The sequence below is a fragment of the Sparus aurata genome, chromosome 2 (assembly GCF_900880675.1).
Source record: "Sparus aurata chromosome 2, fSpaAur1.1, whole genome shotgun sequence".
Taxonomy (NCBI): domain Eukaryota; kingdom Metazoa; phylum Chordata; class Actinopteri; order Spariformes; family Sparidae; genus Sparus; species Sparus aurata.
Genome location: NC_044188.1, coordinates 12,404,531 through 12,426,760, shown reverse-complemented (window position 1 = coordinate 12,426,760; position 22,230 = coordinate 12,404,531). Strand labels below are relative to the sequence as shown.

General features: G+C 39.5%; 2 protein-coding genes across 2 annotated transcripts; both read left to right on the top strand.

The window, feature by feature from the left end:
* The first annotated feature begins 1,495 nt into the window (after positions 1 to 1,495).
* Positions 1,496 to 13,901, top strand: LOC115596379 (extracellular calcium-sensing receptor-like). The gene is made up of 8 exons (XM_030441441.1): positions 1,496 to 1,815; positions 4,014 to 4,147; positions 4,852 to 5,140; positions 10,689 to 10,775; positions 11,007 to 11,198; positions 11,464 to 11,997; positions 12,077 to 12,283; positions 13,000 to 13,901. The coding sequence occupies exons 1-8, from the start codon at positions 1,621 to 1,623 to the stop codon at positions 13,879 to 13,881; spliced, it is 2,520 nt and encodes an 839-aa protein (XP_030297301.1). The 5' UTR covers positions 1,496 to 1,620; the 3' UTR covers positions 13,882 to 13,901.
* Positions 13,902 to 17,905: 4,004 nt separating this feature from the next.
* LOC115571970 (extracellular calcium-sensing receptor-like) lies at positions 17,906 to 21,956 on the top strand. Its single transcript, XM_030401686.1, has 11 exons — positions 17,906 to 18,157; positions 18,336 to 18,488; positions 18,569 to 18,769; positions 18,905 to 19,150; positions 19,304 to 19,519; positions 19,646 to 19,776; positions 19,913 to 20,009; positions 20,201 to 20,324; positions 20,512 to 20,984; positions 21,086 to 21,166; positions 21,359 to 21,956. The coding sequence occupies exons 1-11, from the start codon at positions 17,906 to 17,908 to the stop codon at positions 21,710 to 21,712; spliced, it is 2,328 nt and encodes a 775-aa protein (XP_030257546.1). The 3' UTR covers positions 21,713 to 21,956.
* The last annotated feature ends 274 nt before the right edge of the window (positions 21,957 to 22,230 follow it).

Below are 22,230 nucleotides of genomic sequence, written 5' to 3'. Positions count from 1 at the left end.
CAATAGTTGTGACATCACCAAAAATAACACCTTCATTGGTTAGGGTAAATATACAGTACTAAAACACACACACACACACACACACACACACACACACGATTATGTATTGTCTTGTAGTATATTTTATACTCATGTTTTCTGAACAGGAACTACAGATGTAAATTAGCTTATGGCAATCTCTGCTACAGCTAAGATGTTGTGAACTGTAAACTGAGTTTCCTTTTTCTCATTAGGCAGTCCCCACAGTGTGTCCACATGTGCTATCTAAAAAATGTGGATACATTGAGGCTGACTATTCGGTTTACCACTTTTCTACTAAACTAGCTGATCTGACTTGCTAGCTTGCTTTCTGTATGTATATATATATATATATATATATATATATATATATATATATATATATATATATGTATATATATATATATATATATATATATGTATATATATGTATATATATATATATAGATATATATATATATATATATATATATATATATATATGTATATATATATATATATATATATATGTATATATATGTATATTATATATATATATATATATATATATATATATATATATATATATATATATATATATATATATATACACTACTCACAATAAGTTAGGGATATTGTGAGAAACTCAGTGGATTTCATACATACGGTGTTTGTTTCACTTCAGAGAGTTTTGGGATAGGGAGGCAATTGAATTGGGGTGATAGACACACCTCATTTTGTGTTTTCCATGTAATGGTCTCACTGTGTACAGTGTGCCTTACATATTGGGGCCAATACCAAAAACTAAAAGACAACCCTTTTCAATGTGGCATCAATTTCAACATTCTGTGGGTATAAAAAGCTGGTGTTGTCAGTAAGTCATTCCAAGTTCATCATTCAAACAGCCATGAACACACGACGTCACTTAACGGACGAGCAGCGCCACCTGGCCATAGCGCGCCTTCGGGTCGGTGGCAGGCAGTCAGATGTTGCTCGTGAACTTGGTGTGTCTCAAAGTGTCATCAGCAGACTTGCATCAAGACACAGAACTACTGGCAGAGTTCGTGACAGACCCAGGAGTGGAGCCCCACGAGTGACAGACCGCAACGATGACCAGTACCTAAGGACCTATGCACTCAGACATCGTTATGCAACTGCCACACAGCTGCAGGCCCAGTTACGAGATGTGAGGGGTACTAGGGTTTCCAGACAAACCATTCGAAACCGACTCCACTGCTTTGGCTTGAATGCCAGACGACCGTTGCAGGTGACTCCACTGACACCAAGACACCGCCGTGAACGTTTGCACAAGACCATGTGACCTGGACAATGCAGCAGTGGTCTACCGTCCTGTTCCCTGATGAGTGTCGGGTCACCTTGCACAGAAATGATGGTTGTCAGCGTTGCTGGAGAAGGCGAGGTGAGCGATATGCCGAGGTCAACATGGTCCTCAAGGTTCCCTTTGGTGGAGGAGGTGCAACAGTCTGGGCAGGCATCACCAGTCAGCGCAAAACAGATTTGGTTATTGTAGATGGCTCAGTCACTGCACGTTCTTACCTCAGAGACATCATAGAACCCATCATCATCCCCCAATTCCGCCAGCACACCCCCAACTTTCCGTTCATGGACGATAATGCTCCACAACATCGTGCCAGAATTGTCACAGCTCGACTTCAGGAAGTCGGAGTGCCTCATATGGTATGGCCAGCAATGTCCCCTGACCTGAACCCCATAGAGCACGTCTGGGACCAGCTGAAGCAGAGACTGGATGATCGTACCCCACCCCCACGTGACCTGGCAGAACTGCATGTAGCACTTGTGGAGGAGTGGAACGCATTGCCTCAGAACAACATCATGAGGCTAGTGAGGAGCATGAGACGTTGCTGTCAAGCTGTCATTGCGGCAAATGGTGGAAACACCCGCTACTGACATTGTCAATTTTTGTTATTTGGGGTATTCCTTGTTATTGTCTAAATTTTTGGGGTGATAAATATTAAACTAATAAAAATGGTGTTTCTTCTCATTCATTATTAGTAATATCAAAGGGAACTTTTACTTATTTCATTAAAATTCAGAACAAATAGGAAAAGCACTCATGTAAATAACAATATCCCTAACTTATTGTGAGTAGTGTATATATATATATATATTTTTGATAGGGTTTTAGGGTTAGGGTTTATACGGAAATGACACAAGCTTCTCCCAAAACATAATAGGTTTTATTTACATTTGAACAAAAAGCGGCATGTCCAAAAATGATTCATACCCTTTGCAAACTATCACAGTCTATGGGAAAATTCAAAGTTCCATACCATTCCAAATAGTCCAGGCTGTTCTAAAGCATCATTGGGAACAGCTGTTTTCATCAACTCAACAGGTGGAAAACAGCAGCTCTCTGCAATTGGTCTATGGACAGTCATGGCTATGACAAAGGAGTTCATTGAGGACCTGCAGCTGTGCATTGTGGCTGTTCACAAGTCAGGAAAAGGCTATAAGGCCGTATCCAAATGTTTTCAATTTCCAGTGGCTATAGTGCAAAGTATTATTAAAAGACGTTCCTCACTGTGGAAAATCTCAAAGGACGTGGTCGGAAGCCAAAAGTGACACCTGTGCTGGCCAGGAGGATAGTGAGAAAGTCAAAAAAGAGTCCAAGGATCACCACCAAGGCCACCATGGTGAATATGGGCTCTGCTGGTGGCAACATTTCAAGGCAGACAGTCCAACGGACACTGCAAACTGCTGGGTTCCATGGACGCAGACCAAGGAGGACGCCACTTCTCCAGATCAAGCACACAAAAGCCCGCTTGACTTTTGCAAATGCTCATCTGGACAAAGAAGAAGACTTCTGTTCTTCTGTTTTATGGTCAGATGAAACAAAATTGAATTGTTTGGCCAAAATGATGTATCCTTTATTTGGCGTAAAAAAGGAGAAGCCTTCAACAATATGAGCACTATCCCCATTGTCAAACATGGTGGTGGGAACCTAATGCTTTGGGGGTGTTTTTCAGCCAATAGACCAGGGAACCTAATCACAGTAAACGGCACCATGAATATAGAGCAATACATCAAGATTCTCAACAACAACATCAGGCAGTCTGCAGAGACACTTGGACTTGGGCACCAGTGGACATGCACCAGTGGACATTTCAGCACGACAACGACCCAAAGCACACAGCAGAAGCGGTGAAGAAATGGTTAGCAGACAAAAACATTAATGTTTTGCAGTGGCCCAGCCAGAGTCCTGACTTGAATCCTTTGAGAATCTGTGGAGGGAGCCAAATCAGGGTGATGGCAAGGAAACCCTCCAACCTGAAAGAGTTGGAGCTCATCGCTGAAGATGAATGAGCAGAAATACCAGTGGAGACATGCAAAAAGCTGGTCAGCAATTATAGGAAGCGTTTGATTGCTGTAATAGCCAATAAAGGCTTTTTATTTATTTTTTGAGAAGGGTACGAATAATTTTGGACATGCCACTTTTTGTTCATATATAAATAAGAGCTTAGGATTTGTTTTTCCACAATGATGCCTCTTGTACATTGTCTTATTATGTTTTGGGAGAAGCCTGTGTCATTTCTGGATAAAAAAAAAAACATTGCTGGTTGAATAAAAGTAACTTTAAGTCAAAATTTGCCAGGGGTATGAATAATTTCAGACTTGCCTGTATGTGTATATGTATACATGTATGTATGTATATATATATATATATATATATATATATATATATATATATATATATATATATATATATATATATATACTCACTTTAGTAAATCAGGCTGGGCTGCTGGTGTCCAGTGTCTTGATATCTTGATGACGTAATAATAAGGTCACAAACACTATATAACTTGCCTATTACCTTGCTCTCTCCCTTTTTCTCGCTCTCTCTCTCTTTGTGACTGTGTTACAATATGAGTCCACATGTCTTATTCCCCATACTTTACTCTGTTTTCACTATAACTTATAACCCGATTTCCAGCTTCATCTCTTTACCCCCATCTGCAGCCCGTGTGTGCAAGCTTCAAAACAACTATCAGCCGGGTTTTGTCGCTAAGGGTGACTATATAATTGGGGGAGTCTTCCCAATTCACTATAACCAGGAGATGCCAGACCTCAACAGCACCTATAGACCCCCGCCGGTAAAGTGCAATGGGTGAGTTTAATACATGCAGATTGTAAAAACATATGGTGTCTCATGAATATTGATGGCTTGAACTAACTTGCACTTTGATTTATAGTATAATCCAAATATATTGGAAATGTATTGGGTATATATACAATTGTAATACTTTATTTTATGGATGTGTAATTTCCTCATGTTTTCTGAATGATTTACAAAAAATGTTCTTCTATGAACTGTTTAATTTGGTACAATTAATATTTCTGAAAATTCCTCTGGCTTGCACAAGCAAATAACTCAAATTCATACTAGGAAGTGGACCAGCTAAACATTGTATACACTTTTCCTAGAATTTGTTTCAATTAAATGGGTCTTTCAGGATGACACTATTAGGGAATTACTTGCTATTAAGACTGTGAAATAAAGCATTACCAAAGATATCTTTGCAGCACAGTAGAAACAAACGATAAAATGTAATATGAACATATCAAAAGCAAACAATTCAGTTACTTAATCACAACTGTGATGCAACAGTGCAATTTCTACTCACTTCAGATCAAAAACATAATCTCTGCCTTTAATTTAACCTTTTCTCCAGACTCACTGTATTCATCTGTAAAAGCACAGATGTGTGTAAAGCACTTTGGGTACCGTCTGGATATTGTAAAGGGCTATACAAATAAAATTTGATTGATTGATTGATCTGTGTGTGTGTATCTTTGTCTGTTGGGCTACAGCTTTGATCCCAGAGCTTTCCGCTGGGCACAGACTATGAGGCTGGCAGTGGAGGAGATAAACCATAGTGAAGAGCTACTGCCCAATTACACCCTTGGATACAAAATCTTTGATTCGTGTGCATATCCACTGACTGGCCAGAGGGCTGCTCTTGCTATGCTGAATGGGCTGAGTGAGGACGACTCTCCCATGTGTAGCGGGGCCTCTCCACTCCTCGCTGTGGTTGGGGAGTCTGGTTCTGCACTGTCTATTGTGTTGTCAAGAATCCTACAGCCATTCAGAATCCCGTTGGTAATTATGAATCGTTTCTTTTGTTATCCCCTAAAAAGTTCCCCTATAATTTGATGTTTTATAATTTTCTTTTTTTATATGTAATAATAATAATCATCATCATCATCATCATCATAATTATTATTATTATTATTATTATTATTATACATATGAATATATATGTATATATATATATATATATATATATATATATATATATATATATATATACAGAGTTCGTACACATTTTTCAAGGTCAAATTCAAGCACTTTTCAAGCACTTTTAAGGGTCATTATTAAGATTTTCCAGCACCTTATTGCTGGAGTAAAATACATATCTACAGGAATATATATACTCGTGATTTTTTCCTTCACTTTTTATCACAATTATGTACATTGTATTATGCTGTAAACATCTAAAATTATATTTCATAATAGCAAAAACTTCAGAATTTAATTATCCAGTCTGATCCCAATTTTGTGAAAGACACAGAGTTATAATGTCAAGTACTTTCAAGCACTTAAACAAAAATCCAAGCACTTTTCAGACCTTGAAAACACAACATTGAAATTCAAGCACTTTCAAGGATTTCAAGCACCCATACGAACCCTGTATATATATATACATATATATATTAGGGCCGGGACTTTAACGCGTTAATTACGATTAATTAATTACACAAAAAATAACGCGTTAAAAAAATTAACACATTTTAATTGCATTAATTTTTGCACCGCGGAACATTTCTCACTGGATGAATTTCAGGGGTACCGATTATACTGGAGCACCAACAAACGTTCATGCATAGCGTTCATGCAGTGTTGGGCACTAGTTTAACTACATTTCTCAGTAGCGTGGTGGTAGCGTCGCTACTTTCTGAATAAAATAGCTTTTCAGTAGCTTTGCTCTTTTATTGACCAAGTAGCGCGGTAGCGTCCACACAAGCTACATTTTTATGAACACCTCTGAAGTTCAGCGCAGCGGAGCTGTCTGTCGCGGTCTGAAATGAAAGGATAAGTCGGTGATGCCACCGCTACACATGGCCGTGTGGAGCCGACAGAAGCACTTCCGTATGACGGTGACACCACGGACTAATCCTTGCCTACAACGTGTCTGCTGCACAGACAGGTTAGCTTGAGTGAGTTACGTTACTTGATGGAAAGATGGCAGAGGGTGAGGAGGACGGAGACGAGTTGATCCCGAGGGATGCAAAAGAATAACTTGAATAATAAACAAATACAGTAACGTTACATATAGGAGGTAAGAGATGGGGAAATAAGAGAATAGAGAAACATATGAAAAGTTTACATTACTCTGAATTATTACTTTTGTAATTTTTAACCAGCACAGGGTACAGCAAAAATGCATTTTCTACAAAACCAAAGTATGGTGATTAGTCAAAATGATTAGCTTAAAATGTATGTAGATACAGCTACTACTACAAAGTGGGCTTAATAAAAATACCACTTTTGAAACTGCCAGTTATATGAGACACTGGTTGATGGATAGAGTAATTTATTAATCTCAAAGGGAAATTAAAGTGTTACAGCCACTTGACATAAATCAAAATACAAAAACAATGAGGTAGGTAAAAGAAACAAAAACAATTAAAGGCTGAATTATATACAATAACTAAATAGACTAACTCAAATATCAAATATAAATTATAAAGCTGAAACTAGAAGACTAGAGAACCTTAACGAAAACTACAACTATAATATACTATTTGCTGTTTAATTATGTTAATATGCTACAGTGTAGGAAACTGTCCATTAGTGTAAGTCAGGTGGATATTGCTGTGGTAGCAAGGTGAATGTCTGTCCATGGATGTTAGAATTAAGTGTGCATTGATAGTTGAATAATAAAATATACAAAATAGTGAAAGCACAAATTATTGTTTAATAAACAATTGAATGTAACATTTTTGCCTGCTTATCTGTCTGATTGATAATTTTATTGATCACTGAGATAGCTTTGACTTGGAATGAAGTTCCCTTGATGTAGTTGAGCTACTTTTGCCATTTTGCTGTAGCTTAGCTTGCTACATTTCTCTGGGGAGTAGCTTTGGTGTAGTGAAGCTTAATTTAATGTAGAGTAACTTGTAGCTTAGCTCACTACTTTTTTCGAGTAGCTTGCCCAACACTGCGTTCATGACTTCAGACAACAACAATGAACGAAGAAGCAGATGAGACTGCCCTGGTTGGCCCCGTGGATGGGAAATTTTGTTTTAAAAAGCGGACGGATGGCAGCGTAGATAAGAGCACGGTTGTGTGCAAATTATGCAAGAAGGAGTTCGCGTATCACCGCAGCATATCAAGCCTCAGATATCACCTAAATGCTAAGCAACTATTTATTATGTTGTTGTTGCAACTGGCACTTTATGTTGAACTGTTTATTGTTTTGGCCAAGGTTATTTACAGAGAGTTGGACTGAAATTGATTTGTTTAGATCAACTGTTGGTAAAGTCTGTTATGGCCTCTGAAGATAGATGTTTTCTAATAGTCAGGGTTTCCAATGTTCTGAATGTACTTGAAAGTATTGTGTTTTACTTAAAAAACAAAGTGTTATAGTTTACAGAAGGTCTACCTACCTATAGGCTACCTGCATCTCTGAAATGTATTCCTAAATAAGCTATTGCTAAACTTTATGGCAAAAATTGCACTGGTCTGTTGGTCTTGAAAAAAAAAACCCAAACAATGTTTTGTTGCTTAAGCTTATGTATTCAGTCATTATTCAATGGTATACTAAAATCCATGTGAAAAAAATTGCTTCTCACTGTTCTCAGGTCAAATATTTATATGCGATTAAAATGCGATTAATTTCGATTAATTAATTACAAAGCCTCTGATTAATTCAAATAATTTTTTTAATCGAGTCCCGGCCCTAATATATATATATATATGATAGAATCAGCGGAGTGGGCACAATCAATCTCTATCAAGTACACACAGTTGTCTTCATTACTTGACACTTCATCAATACGATCAGGGCTGATGCTTGTAATATGTCACCCCATAGAATTTCAAATGCGGAGAATTTGTTCTTTTCAGTATCAGTTGTATTTTCCATATTTTCCAATGTAGTACTGAAGTGAGTTTTTGAATGTGGTTTGCAAGAGTTTAAGAAGAAATTTTAAAATACAATTGATGAAAAAAAAAACATTATTAACCAGGAGGACACACATTTTTGATATTAAAATGCCAACCATATTGTCTGCTGTCTATATATATACTAAGAGATTCACCAGTGTTTTTGTCGCTGCTATTTACATTACCCCAAATGTAAACATTTAAACAAGAACTTTACGATGTCATCTGGAGTCACATGACGAAATAACAGTGTAGGTATTGATTTTAATGGACAGTCTTTAACAGTCCTTAGAACATTTTCATCTACATTCCACCAGCCTGTGCACATCAGGAAACATTGAAGAGACATTTCAAAAATGAAGACATAGCAGGCAATCCAGATCACCACAAACTGCAAAAGCAGGAGCACCTCCATCATGTGTGAGGCCACATTACAAGATACACTTAACATAGAACTCTGAAGTTTACTCTGTCTCCAGACCAGTATCTCTCCAGACTCTAAGTATCAATAGTTGAGTAAATGTAAGCTAATGCTGCTGGGCCTGACAACAACCCAGGCCATGAACAAACAACATATGCCAACCAGCTCTTTTCTGTCATTACTGACATGTTTAACATATCACTGTCAAAGGAGACAGTCCCCAAATGCTTCAAGACAGCCACCATCATCCCTCAACCGAAAAAGTCTACAGCAGCGGTCCTCAATAGGCGGCCCCCGGGCCGCATCCGGCCCGCCGGCCTCCTGTTTGTGGCCCCCGAACTATTATTCCTTCACTATGTGTTTTGGTTGGGTCAGCACGTGTATACCGGGACTTGTCTCCATGCCAACGATACACAGACAGAGCGCAACTTTCACTTTCGTTTTCGGAGCACTTCGTGTATTCACATTTTGCTGGTGGTAAGAGATTGAATATGGCGTGTTTCCAAGTAAACTGTTATGACAAAGTGGACAGTGATACTCGGCAACTCGCAGAAATAGGATCTCCAAAGTTGCGTTTATTCTGCCTCCAACCGCGACAATCTCCACGTATCTGACAATGCAGCGGTTTTAAATAATTCGTCTTACTTTACCGCCTTGCGCAGTTTGACAAGTTTTAGCTAACATTAGCGACCTCATGTATATTCAATGTTGCAAAAAGTGTAACGGATGGGGAGTTTCTCCCGGCAAACACCCTTTCACTCACGGTGCGAAAATTTGTATCATCCTTGTTAAAACACCATTTAATCACAGAACAGATGACGTGAAATAACCCACAACCATCTTACATATCATCTTATTCACAAACACATTCACGAACCATAATTACACCAACAACAACAGAATACCCAAGATCCATTGTGCCACAGTCAACAAGTGGCGTTACAATATGCCAGGAGAAGCTGTGATGAAGATTTCCAATTTGACGGCATTACGAGACGAAGCATAGGAATTTTGAAGAGACATTTCCTTAAAATTCAGAGATAAGCAAAACACAAATAAATGCACTGAAATCGTCATATCAAGCTGCAAGCAGGATTCTTGTCACATCTATGTCACAATGAAATAAAATAATGCATGACTGAAGTGATGGACACAATGTTTGAAGACAAACCAAAAGAGGAAATATTCAACTACGTATTTTAATTTATGTTAAAATGGAAATTACATTTTATTTTAGTTTGTATTTTGTTGTTTAGAATGAAAAGGACATTTTGTTTTGAATATTACAGTATTAATGCATGTGGCCTGACCGACCTCAATACATGGACCTCTGAGTCATTCAAAAAAATCTTTGTGGCCCTTTAAGATTTGTATTTGAGTACCCCTGGTCTACAGTCTGTCTAGTGGAAACTATTACAACCCTCTGGCCCCAACCTGATGAACTGCTTTAAAAAACTGGTTCTCATCAAAGACAACATCCCTGCCAGCCTTAAACCTCACCAGTTTGCATTCAGAGCTGATAGTTCTACATAGATGGTATCACCACTGCCCTCCACTCAGTCTTCACGCACCTTGAAAATAACAACTGCATCAGAATGTTGCAAATATAGCACTCTGGGCTTGGGTAACACACTTCGCCATGGGATATTGGACACATAGGCATTTCTGATTGGCAGTCACACCTTCTTCCCAGGTGCTCCACTCTGAAGTAGCCCAGGGTTTTGTGCAGAGCACTCTCATGTTCATGCTGTACACCCACAACTGTAATCTCAGACATGGAGAGAACTCTATTGTGAAATTTGTGGACAACACCGTAAAGCACTACGTACTCCCCATGGGCAATCAAACCAAGTTAAAATTTACATGAACAGACGTTTCATATACAATTGAAAGAGAGACTATTCTCTGAATTATAAGTCACTAACAATTTTTTAAAAGCTTTTTTTATTTAAGAGTTACATAAAATCGCTTCAAACTAAAAATTCACTCAACATGATTTAATTTTTTTGTGTCTCTTTAATCTTTTTTACTTTACTCTGTTTTCCCTTCTATACACAGATTAGCTACTTTTCTTCATGCGCATGTCTGTCGGACAGAAGACAATATCCTACGTTCTTCAGGGTAATCCCTAATGATGACTATCAGGTGATTGTTTGGCTTTAGAATTTGGAAGGGTTTGATAACCTTTTAGTGCTGTATGAGTAAAATGACATGTTTGGTGTTAAATTGTAAACCTCATACCTCCTAAATTAAATTATTATTATTATTATTATTATTAAATACATTTTGCACCAGAATGAACAATTGTACATATCTTGTTTTTCCTTTTTTGTATATATCTGATTTCAGATCCAGTCTTGTTTCTGTTGAAAACAGGTGAAGGCCATTGCTCAGCTGCTGGTACACTTCAACTGGACTTGGGTTGGCCTGGTGCGAGGGGACCGTGAATATGGGCGCTTTGCTGTGGAAGGTTTACTGAGAGAATTACAGGGTACCAATGTATGTGTAGCATACCAAGTAATCATCCCTTTGCTGTACAATCGCCAGAGGATGTTGGAGATCATCCAGGTAGAAACAAAGACACACTGAAGTCAGTTTTATAGCAATAAATATTCATTTAATCTTATACTTCCATGGACCCAATCTGAAGGGGTTCATAGATCACAATGCTGTCTATCACAATCTTTGTTTATTTTAATCTTTAAACAGTGCAGTTATTTAATATTATCTAACAGTCTTACTAAAAGTCACATATTTTTACCCTGTCATGTTTTTTCCCTCTCTTTTTCTTGTGAAACTCTGTCCTACTCCATTATCTGTTTTTTATGAGAAGGTGATGCAAAGTTCTTTGGCAAAAGTGGTGGTGGTATTTTCATCCGAGGGGGAGATGGCACCTTTCTTGAGAGATTACATGATGCAGAACATCACTGGAATCCAGTGGGTGGCTAGTGAGGCCTGGGTCACGGCATCTGTATTTACAGGCAGCGAGTATTTCCCTTACATGGGTGGCACCATTGGTTTTGGCATCAGGAAAGGACATATATCAAGACTCAGTGACTACCTGCAGACAGTAAACCCTCAGACGTATCCCAGTAACCTCCTGGTTAAGGAGCTGTGGGAGGCTCTGTATGGTTGCAGTCCTTCTCTGTCCTCAGGCTCCCAGTTGCCTCCCTGCTCAGGGCAGGAGTCCCTGTTGGAGCAGCATTCAGCCTACATGAATACATCCAGCCCTAGAGTTGCATACAATGTCTATAAGGCTGTATATGCAATTGCTCATTCCCTCCACAACCTTCTTCTCTGTCAACCAGGCAGTGGGCCCTTCCAAAACAACTCCTGTTCTTCAAGCAATAACATACAACCCTGGCAGGTATGATCCAGTATTCTCATAGTATTATGTTGAGAATCTCATTTGAAAGAGTGATTAATGTTATCTGTTGGTGTTCAAGCTTCAGTACTACCTACAGGAAGTGACATTTAACATTGCTGTGGAGGAGGTGAACTTTGACCTGAAAGGCGACTCCATACCCTATTATGATATCATAAACTGGCAGAGAGGCACAGGCAGGAACATTGAGTTTGTCAATGTGGGGTTGTTTGATGGAACCAAGCCTGCTGGAGAGGAGCTGGTGATCCAGGAGGACAGGATAATATGGGCAGGCCATCAGAGTGAGGCAAGCTGCTCACATTGTTTTTTTGTTTTTTTTCAACAGTACAAATGCACAAAATGCATATATAATGTCAGATTGTCAAATTCTCAGCACAGTTTCTTAGAGTCTAAATTGACTGCTGTAAATTGTTTATGTTTAATCAACTGCACAAAAAGCCATCCAATTTAAAGCAATTTATATATGGCCCAATCAATGTTTAAAATGGTATTTTTTGTTATATTGGTATGACCTGCTTGTGGCTCAGATCTGGCAAACAGGCACACTCTGTACAGTGCCAGACCTGGTCAACAGTATCACTGCAAGTGCCATCATTCCAAATGGAATGTGGACCGATGAGGGTGTCTGGTATAGTTTTGCTATTTGGGATTGGACAAATTAAGTACTTTACCACTTATTCCAGCACATGTATTTAACACTGCAGAGCTGAATGATATGATCTGCTCTCTAGGTGCCAGTGTCTGTATGCAGTACCAGCTGTCATCCAGGGTCCCGTAGGGCTGTCCGTCATAGGGAGCCCGTTTGCTGCTTTGACTGTGTACCATGTGAGAGTGGCAAATTTAGCAATCAGACAAGTGAGCTTCAAGCCAATAAGCAATAACAATCACAACATTTCAAATGTATATTCCTAGTCAAGGAATATTTGAATACTGAATATTTTAGCTACTCTTCTTTTGACTCTTTTCCCTTTAGATTCAATAGAGTGCACATTTTGTCCTGAGGACTTCTGGTCAAACAAAGGCAGAACAGCCTGCATTCCCAAGAAGGTGGAGTTCTTGGCCTATGATTCCTTGGGTATAGCTCTGACAGTGACCTCTGTGGTGGGTGCCTGCCTCACTATAGCTGTTTTTGCAATCTTTGTCTATCATAGAAATACAGCCATTGTCCGTGTAAATAACTCTGAACTCAGTTTCTTCATTCTGTTTGCACTGACTCTTTGTTTCCTGTGCTCCCTGGTGTTCATTGGAGAGCCAACATCTTGGTCTTGCATGCTGCGCCACACTGCCTTTAGCATCACATTTTCACTGTGCTTCTCCTGCATCCTGGGGAAGACTCTGGTAGTGTTGGCTGCTTTCACTGCCACCAGGCCAGGAGACAACATCATGAAGTGGTTGGGACCCAAGCAGCAGAGGGTCATCATCTTTGGTTGTACTGTAGTTCAGGTGGTTATCTGTGCTGCCTGGCTCATTGATTCCCCCCCTTTTCCATCCCAAAATGCACAATATGAACGCTCAAAGATCATACTGGAATGTAATGTGGGCTCCAGCCTCGCATTCTGGTGTGTTCTTGGATACATAGGTCTACAGGCCTGTCTGTGCTTTGGTCTAGCTTTTTTAGCCCGTAAATTGCCAGGCAACTTCAACGAAGCCAAGTTTATCACTTTTAGCATGCTTATTTTCTGTGCTGTGTGGCTGGCATTCATTCCTGCTTATATCAGCTCCCCTGGAAATTATGCAGATGCAGTGGAGTCATTTGCCATTCTGGCCTCCAGCTTTGGCTTGTTGTTCTGTATGTTTGCTCCAAAGTGTTACATTATTTTACTAAAGCCAGAGAAGAATACAAAACAGCACCTAATGGGAAAATAAATTAAGTAACATGTCGTTAGTTAAGGGGCTACTTTAGAGTAAAGTTGATTTTGAAATCTCATTCCCAACTCGTCAAATAGTGATGCTCTGAATTTCGCAACTTGTCAAAGATCAACACCTAAGGATTGTTGGTCAGGTGGGTCATCAGTGTTTGACAAGTTGGCAATAAGACTCAAAAATCAACTGTCTTACAAAGTGGACCTTTAATCTTCTGAAAATGTTTGAGAATTATATTTAATGGTCAATGTTATTTAAAAATAGTCTTGACAAATTATTCAAATTTATTTTACCTTCAGGCACATGCACACATAAGGCCCAAGGGGTGCTTGAGCCCCTGCCCTTTTTACTTCCTATTAAAAAGTGCCCTTTTTGTGTGTTTTTTAAATGAATAAATAAAATCCTGTTGTGCAAAGGGATGTCAAAAAAAGGTGGTTTAAAAACGCCACTGTTATCTACCGTACGCATTTCGTACGTAATATGGTGTTGTGAGTGTGTTGAGCCTAAAGCCGCTTCTCTGTCCGCTGCGGCTCCGCTCTCTCTCCCTCTACGAATGGTCGCTACTTTCAAATTAAAAGCCCCCCGCCAAGAACCCAGTTCTACACTCCAATGGGGTGCAATGTAAAGCTCTTATTTTGAAGACAAAGAGAGAGAGAGAGAGAGAGAGAGAGAGAGAGAGAGAGAGAGAGAGAAGCCGCTGCTTCATCAGAACTCCACCACACACGTAGATGAGACGTGACAGTGGAGCGACTTGAACCTTTGTGAGTTATAAATGCATTAACATAACTTCCTTGTGGGGGCTAACAACTCGCCTTCCACTTATTCAGCGTGCTTAAATATGAGTAATATTTCAGAAGAGTGTCCATTTGTCCTTGTTAAGCTAACTGCTTGTTAATGAGAGTTAAGAATAATCTGACAATATTCTGACAGCTGTCTGTGTCGGCTGTTTATCTTGCCACAAATCTTCAGCTTCTTCCAGATATTGAGCTTGTTGTGACTTTGCTGTTGTAAACATTGCTGTTCCTACTAACATTCACAGTAGCAGTCACAGTAGTAATTTCTTGGTTTTGTCACATTTTTAGATTTGTAGCCTGTATTTCTAGTTTGCACTTGCCCTCCAATAAATAGCCTAATAACAAACCAGTGTTTTATTGCTTTTTAAGAATTGCAGCTGAATTGCATGTCTTCTAAACCTCAGTATTATGATAATGTGAATAAACTCATGTTGACAATAACTTCTTGACACAAAAGAAATGGCAATTCTATGTCACTCACAGCTACACAGGATACAAAGCTAAGAAGTTAGCTTTCTATAAGTACTTTGTTTATAACATTTTACATTAATTAATCTACATATTGTGTTATTAAGGCCTGAAACATTTTTTCGCACACGCTATGCACGCGCACATACTGCCCTTTTCTGACTTTGAGCCCCTGCCCCTTTATAATCATGTGCACGTCCCTGTTTGTATGTATTGGATAGTGACAGTTCTATGCAACTTATATTGCAGGACTGCAACTGTAGTACAGTGTACAACGAATAGGTGTATTTATTAAACGCTTATTACTAAATGTATATTTTGAAGAAATACATGTTCTTTGGCGTTAAGCGTTGGCTCATTTATTGAGAAAAGAATGATGCTCTGATGCTCTTGCTACACATGTGAGTTTTTTTTTTTGGATTGATCCAAGTAGGACTTGGTGATAAACCAATAGCAATATGTATCAAGATAGACACGTCATTGATAGCAATAAGAAAATAGTTTGATAAAATGGGTATATATGTCCTGGATTAGAACAGCCTATGATATCCCTTGAATTTGGACCGTGCTTCTGTGCTAAGTGACACGCAAACAGCCAATTATTTAACAGGTGTGTAGTTTGTTTGCACCAGGTAGCTGACAACAACAAAGAAGCGTATCAGAAGCGCTATGATGGACCCAGTCACAGTCTTGACAAGGCCAGCCGTGCTCTGCCTATAAAACTGTAAACTTGCACAGCATATATAAATATCTTTTTTTACTGTCTAATATGGCTGCTTATGGACAGGCCAGCTCTGCCCGCCACTTCTCCACCATCCGGCCTGTTTGTTCTACTGACAAGCCCAGAGACACTGCAGCTGCAAGCCATTGTGGTCGATGTGACTACCGGGGCAACAACAGCTCAATATCCACCACACCAGCTCCGCTGCTGGCCAAGTATTTTGACACCAACTGTGAGGAATAACTCAAGCACAACTCTTTAACACCAGAGTGTGTAAACCAGTGCTGATGGAGAGGAAACTGTGTTTAAAAAATTAAGAATTATTGATATCAGCCAAGATAAAACTTCACTAGTGTGATCAAAACTTTGTGATCACCCAGGCCTAGATCAAAGGTTAATGGCTTTAGAAATGGTACACACAAGAAAACCAATGACAATTATTAATAAATGATTACATGGTAAAAATAAAAACACATTTGCAAAGCCCTCTGTGCTAATGTAAAATGGTTACGCTTTCATCCTAAAACACAATAAACTAAACACCGTAACGTGTGGAGATTCAGTTATTACTCATTTGCTTGTCAAGAAACGTGGATTGCCATAAATCAATAAATAAGGTTTTCAGATCCTGATCCGGAAATAAAATACACAGGGAGAGTGGAGCACAGAGCACAACACAGTACAATCACCAGGGAAAGTTACGCAAAGATAATCATGATTAGGCCTACAGGTGGGACTGAGTAAACTGAAAATGTTAGATTCTTATACCAAACTGTAAATCATGCATTTGCAGGATGGTCCTTTCAGGTCAGACTATATAATGTGTTCCTCTTGAACTCATGTAGACACTTGTGAATAGTAAAATTGATGTGGTTGAGGATACAACTGCATGATCTGATGCTATCATTAATGCAATGGTGAAGCAATGGCCACCATTTTTCCAGGATTTAATTGATTTAGTTGCAATCATCATTCCACTTTTGATTCAAAGTATTAGCACATGAGAAATGTATATGCTTCATAAATAATATTTAAATTCTGAAATTTGCCACACAGCTGAGGTACTGAGCATACAGCTCATAAGGATTCTTTAAATCTTAGCACCAAGACTGCTGTTTCATTTTGATTGGTTGATCCCGAAATGACTCATAGACCTATGACATAGTGCAAGCATTAGTCTCATTATATAGTCTACTTCATCAGCTGTATAGAGGCTATGCTGGACAACAATTGGCTGCAGCACACGCTATTTTTATGGGTCAGTATGGATACTGCATTCAAAGCTTGTTGGAGCTTCACGCTGGCTGCCTCTTTGAGCATATTTAGCCTGCTTTTTCCAGTTATGTCTGATGTTCTCAAAAGTGCAAAGGAAAGAAAAGAACTAAGTTCAGAAAATGGTGTGGCGAAAGAAGAAGATGCTTTTACAGTGAGACGGAATGGTTTTGGGGTAGAGGGAGTGCGTGGTTTTGGTTTTAGCTTACCTCAGTGTGTGAAAATAGCAGACAGTGAGCCTCTGGCCCTGCAGTCTGGAGGGGATGTTGTGATTGGAGGTCTTTTCCCTCTGCATTATGTGGCCCCTATGCCACAACATAGCTACCAAAGCAAACCTCAGCTCACACCTTGCAGCAGGTGAGGAAACTCTTGATATCTAATATAGTCCCCCATTATAAAATATCACATTTAAAAAAAATAAATGACTGAAATCATTTCCTCTTGCTCTGATTAGATCTCCATGTTGCTTCGACATTGCTTATGTGTCATGATTTATATTGTGCTGTGATACTGTTTTCCGTCTCATAATGAATTACCTAGAGCGATACAGCTTTATTTCATTTTCTGCAGCTTTGACCACAGAGCATTCCGCTGGATGATGACCATGGCATTTGCAGTAGATGAAATTAACCGTAATTCAAGCCTGTTACCAGGTCTTAAATTAGGCTACCGGATCATGGACAGCTGTGACCATATCCACACCAGTTTGCAAGCACTCTTCTCTTTAGTCAGTCCCTCAAAACATGTGGGGTACAGAATGAAGGGGGTAACCATGGGAGGAGAAACTGGAAAGACAAATATTCTGAGAACCACTGAAGTTTATGTAGCAATGCCTCACAGTCTTGAAAACAATGGAAATGACATGACGGCAAATGTAACAGAGGAGAAAGTGGATAGCAGTACACAAGCTAAAAATGTTCCCTCATGTCTGGCTGATTCTCCTGTGCCTGCTGTCATCGGCCTTGCATCCTCTTCCCCTACAAGAGCTGTAGCACAAACTTTTGGCCCTTTTGACCTCCCACTGGTAAGAAAGCAATAAATAAGGCACGCACAGTATTCCTACTTAATATCCTGTCCTTCCTTCCACTATTTGAGTTTTGCAATAAATCACATAAAAATAATCTAAAAGTATTTAATATTTGTATTATATTTGTCTTTTGTCTTACCTCAAAAAGGATAAAGTTAATATTACCTCCCCATAGGTGAGTTACTTTGCCACTTGTTCCTGTCTTACTGACAAGCACATGTACCCATCATTCTTGCGAACTGTGCCGAGTGATCTCTTTCAAGTTAGAGGTCTTGTTCAGATGGTCACCTTCTTAGGCTGGCTCTGGGTGGGCACATTAGGAACCACGGTGAGATAAAGACTTTTTTTTTTCAACCCGCCATTAGTCCATTAAAAATGATTTACGAAATGTTTCTTTATATATTTCAGGATGACTATAGTCACTATGGCATCCAAGAATTCTCTAATCAGTTCCGACAACAAGGTGGGTGTCTGGCATTTCATCTGACTATCCCCAAATCACCCAGGGCCACGGATATACAAGAAATGGCAGAGCGGCTGCAGAGTTCAACTGCAAAGGTAGTGGTGGTATTTGCCTCAGAGGTACAGCTGCTGGATCTGTTCTTAGAGGTAAAAATCTCAGTAAATGTATATGTATATGAAAACATGCCGTGTTTGAATAAATAATGTGTGGATTAGGAATATCCAAAGTATGTTGGTAATCTATAGTTATTCTTTTTTTTTTATTCATGCTTAATTTTCCAGCTGGCTAAGAGAAATGCAACAGGAATCCAGTGGGTAGCTAGTGAATCCTGGGTGGCCGCTAGCCTGCTGACCTCACCTCACTTCCACCCTCTCCTAGAGGGCACTCTGGGCTTCTCCTTCCCTGGAGTTAGGATTTCTGGATTGAAAGAATTCCTGTTGAATGTCCGTCCATCTCCCAGACCCGGGATGGAATTCGTCAACATGTTCTGGGAAAAGCTTTTTGGCTGTAAGCTTGACTTTAGAGGAATCAGATCCAAAAACAGTAATGCAGATACTGAAGATGAATTATCAGAAACGACAGCTGTTAATTTCAATTCAGACTTGCCAAACAACTCTAAGTCTTTGGTGAAGCCTATTGTTGAAAAAACAAGCATATTCAACAGATCGGCTGATGAAAACTATAAGGGTGCTAACGAAAAGCCTGTATGCACTGGTTCAGAGGATCTGAGGTACACTGACAGCAGTTATACTGATGTATCTCAGGTCAGAATATCCTATAATGTGTATAAAGCTGTTTATGCCATTGCCCATACTCTGCACACATTATTGAACTGTGATTCTGCAGAATACAACAATGGAATGTGTGAGAGACATAAAACATTCACCTCCAGGCACGTGAGTTGAAAAACTACTAAATATATGTATAAATCAAATATTAAATATGTTTTTGTGTTTCTGCATAATTCTTTGGCCTGCTGGTCTTGTCCCTGCACTATGTTCTTTCTTCCTTCTTTCATACAGTTACTGCATCATCTGAAGATGGTGAATTTCACCAACCAGTTTGAGGAGAAGGTATATTTTGACTCCAATGGAGAGCCAGTTCCTCTCTATGACATCATTAACTGGCAGAAAGACAGCAAGAGTGAATTTAGGTGGAATATTATTCTTCAAGACGCATGAATACAATGAATACTGATATTCTTGAGAAGCCAAGTTAATGGTTTTTGTGGCTATAACTGTCATTCAAAATTGTTTACCCTGACTGCAAAAATGTTGTGTTGTTTTTAGATTTGTTAAAGTTGGAAGCTTTGATGGTTCAGCTCCATTGAGACAACAATTGCAGATTAAACAGAGCACTGTTGTATGGAGCAAAGGAGAATCACGGGTGGGTCACATGTTCCCGAAAATGATTTCATATGTGTCTTAGTAATGATTTGCTTTACAGGGTGCTAAATTTGACCTGGGATACATCATTAAAATTCCTGTAATTTTTCAACACTAAAAAAGTCTTTTTCCACCAAGCAATTCGTGTGCAGCCAACAAAATATTGCTAATTGTACACCTTTATTTGTTCAGGTGCCTGTATCTCAGTGTACTGCTCCATGCCCCCCTGGCAGCAGGCAGGCCAGACGTCCAGGAGAGCCACACTGCTGCTTTGATTGTTTGCCCTGTGCCGATGGAGAGATCAGCAACCAGACTGGTAGCCCAAACATGTTATGCTCAATTATATATGTTCATAAATTCTCTAAAAACCAGAAGGCCATTAAAATCACAGATATCCAAACAACTGTATAGTCATCAAGGCTTGTGCAGATGCCAACTGTGTTTGTGTAGAGTTTGAGTGTGTGTGTTTAGACATGATATGTTGGCTGTTTATGCCCCCAAAGGTTCCACAGAGTGCACAAAATGTCCTGAGTACCACTGGTCAGACAAAGACAAGGTAAAATGTGTGGCTGGGGTCGAAGAATTCTTGTCTTTCTATGACTCCATGGGCATCATCCTGGTCACACTCACACTGCTGGGTATCATCCTGACGACCATCATCACAACCGTCTTTCACCATTTCCGATCAACACCGATCGTCAAGGCCAACAACTCAGAAATAAGTTTTTTGCTTCTTCTGTCACTCAAGCTCTGCTTCTTGTGTTCCCTGGTTTTTATTGGCCAGCCATCTGTGTGGACATGTAGGGTCCGCCAGGCAGCATTCGGTATCAGCTTTGTCCTCTGTCTGTCCTGCCTCCTTGTTAAGACCATTGTGGTTCTTTTGGCTTTCCGGGCTAATGCACCTGGTTCCAGGGCTCTGAAACTGTTTGGTCCCTCTCAACAGAGGACTCTGATCCTCTGCACCACAGCTCCTCAGGTGGGAGGGCTAAAGAGCAGCTTCTTCTTTTAAATAAACTTGATCAATTTTTTGCATTTGTTAAAAAAAAATATTTGGCATTCCTCCTATCTTGCTGTCAGGTATGTCTCTGTTCTGGTTGGCTGTTGAGTGCGCCTCCCTTCCCATTCAGGAATCCAACCTACCAAGCCTCAACTGGAAAAGTAAGAATGACAGTGTCCCACAGTGTTGTTTCTGATACTACAATTAGATATTGGCAAGACTGAGATGTTAAATCCTGCACATAAGGCTTTAATGCTTATTATTAGTTGTAGACTGGATCTCAACACAAAATTACAAATTGTGCTATATGCATTATCATTATCAAGTTTTCATGTTTTGTTGGACATTATTAGATTGTTGTGGAATGTAAGGAGCCATGGCCTCCTGGATTTTATCTGGTCCTGGGCTATATTGGTCTACTGGCCTTCTTCTGCCTCCTCCTGGCGTTCCTCGGACGCAAGCTTCCAGATACATTCAATGAAGCCAAGCTTATCACCTTCAGCATGCTGATCTTCTGGGCCGTGTGGATCTCTTTCATCCCAGCTCATGTCAGCTCTCCTGGGAAGTTCACTGTGGCCGTGGAAGTATTTGCTATATTAGCCTCCAGTTTTGGACTGTTACTATGCATTTTTGTGCCCAAATGTTACATAATATTACTCCGGCCTGAGCAAAACATTAAGAAAGGCATGACCGGATTTGTCAGATGAGCCAATATTTATGTTTCATTTAATTCTTAAATGATCATTAAACAAACACATTCTTTTTCATTTTAACAATGAAAGCACATTTCCAAACTATAAGTTTATATAGTAGAATGTGAAACAAAAAAATGCCTCATGTAAAAAGCTTCCATGTTTTGATTACATTTTCTTTAGGCAAATACTGTATTTAATCTTTAGAGGCTTCATGATTATTGTTGCTGAAGTGCACTGGTCACAATGCTGTAGTCCAATGGAGGAAATAAAGAAGAAGCCATTGTCATTGAGTACCTTTATTGCTGTCACCATCTATCACATGGCAGACTCTCATGTCTCGAACTGACAGGATGTCCTAGGCTTTAGTTGAGTTGGATTACATCTGGGGAGTAAACAACATGTGGTAAATACCCCGCAATGGTATGAGAAGGCAGCCTTAGAGTAAGGTGCCTAAGCAAGTTCCATAGTCTACGGGCTCTGGAAAGCCAAGACTCACGAGTCAGTCCTCTTAAGGAACCATGCCACAAATT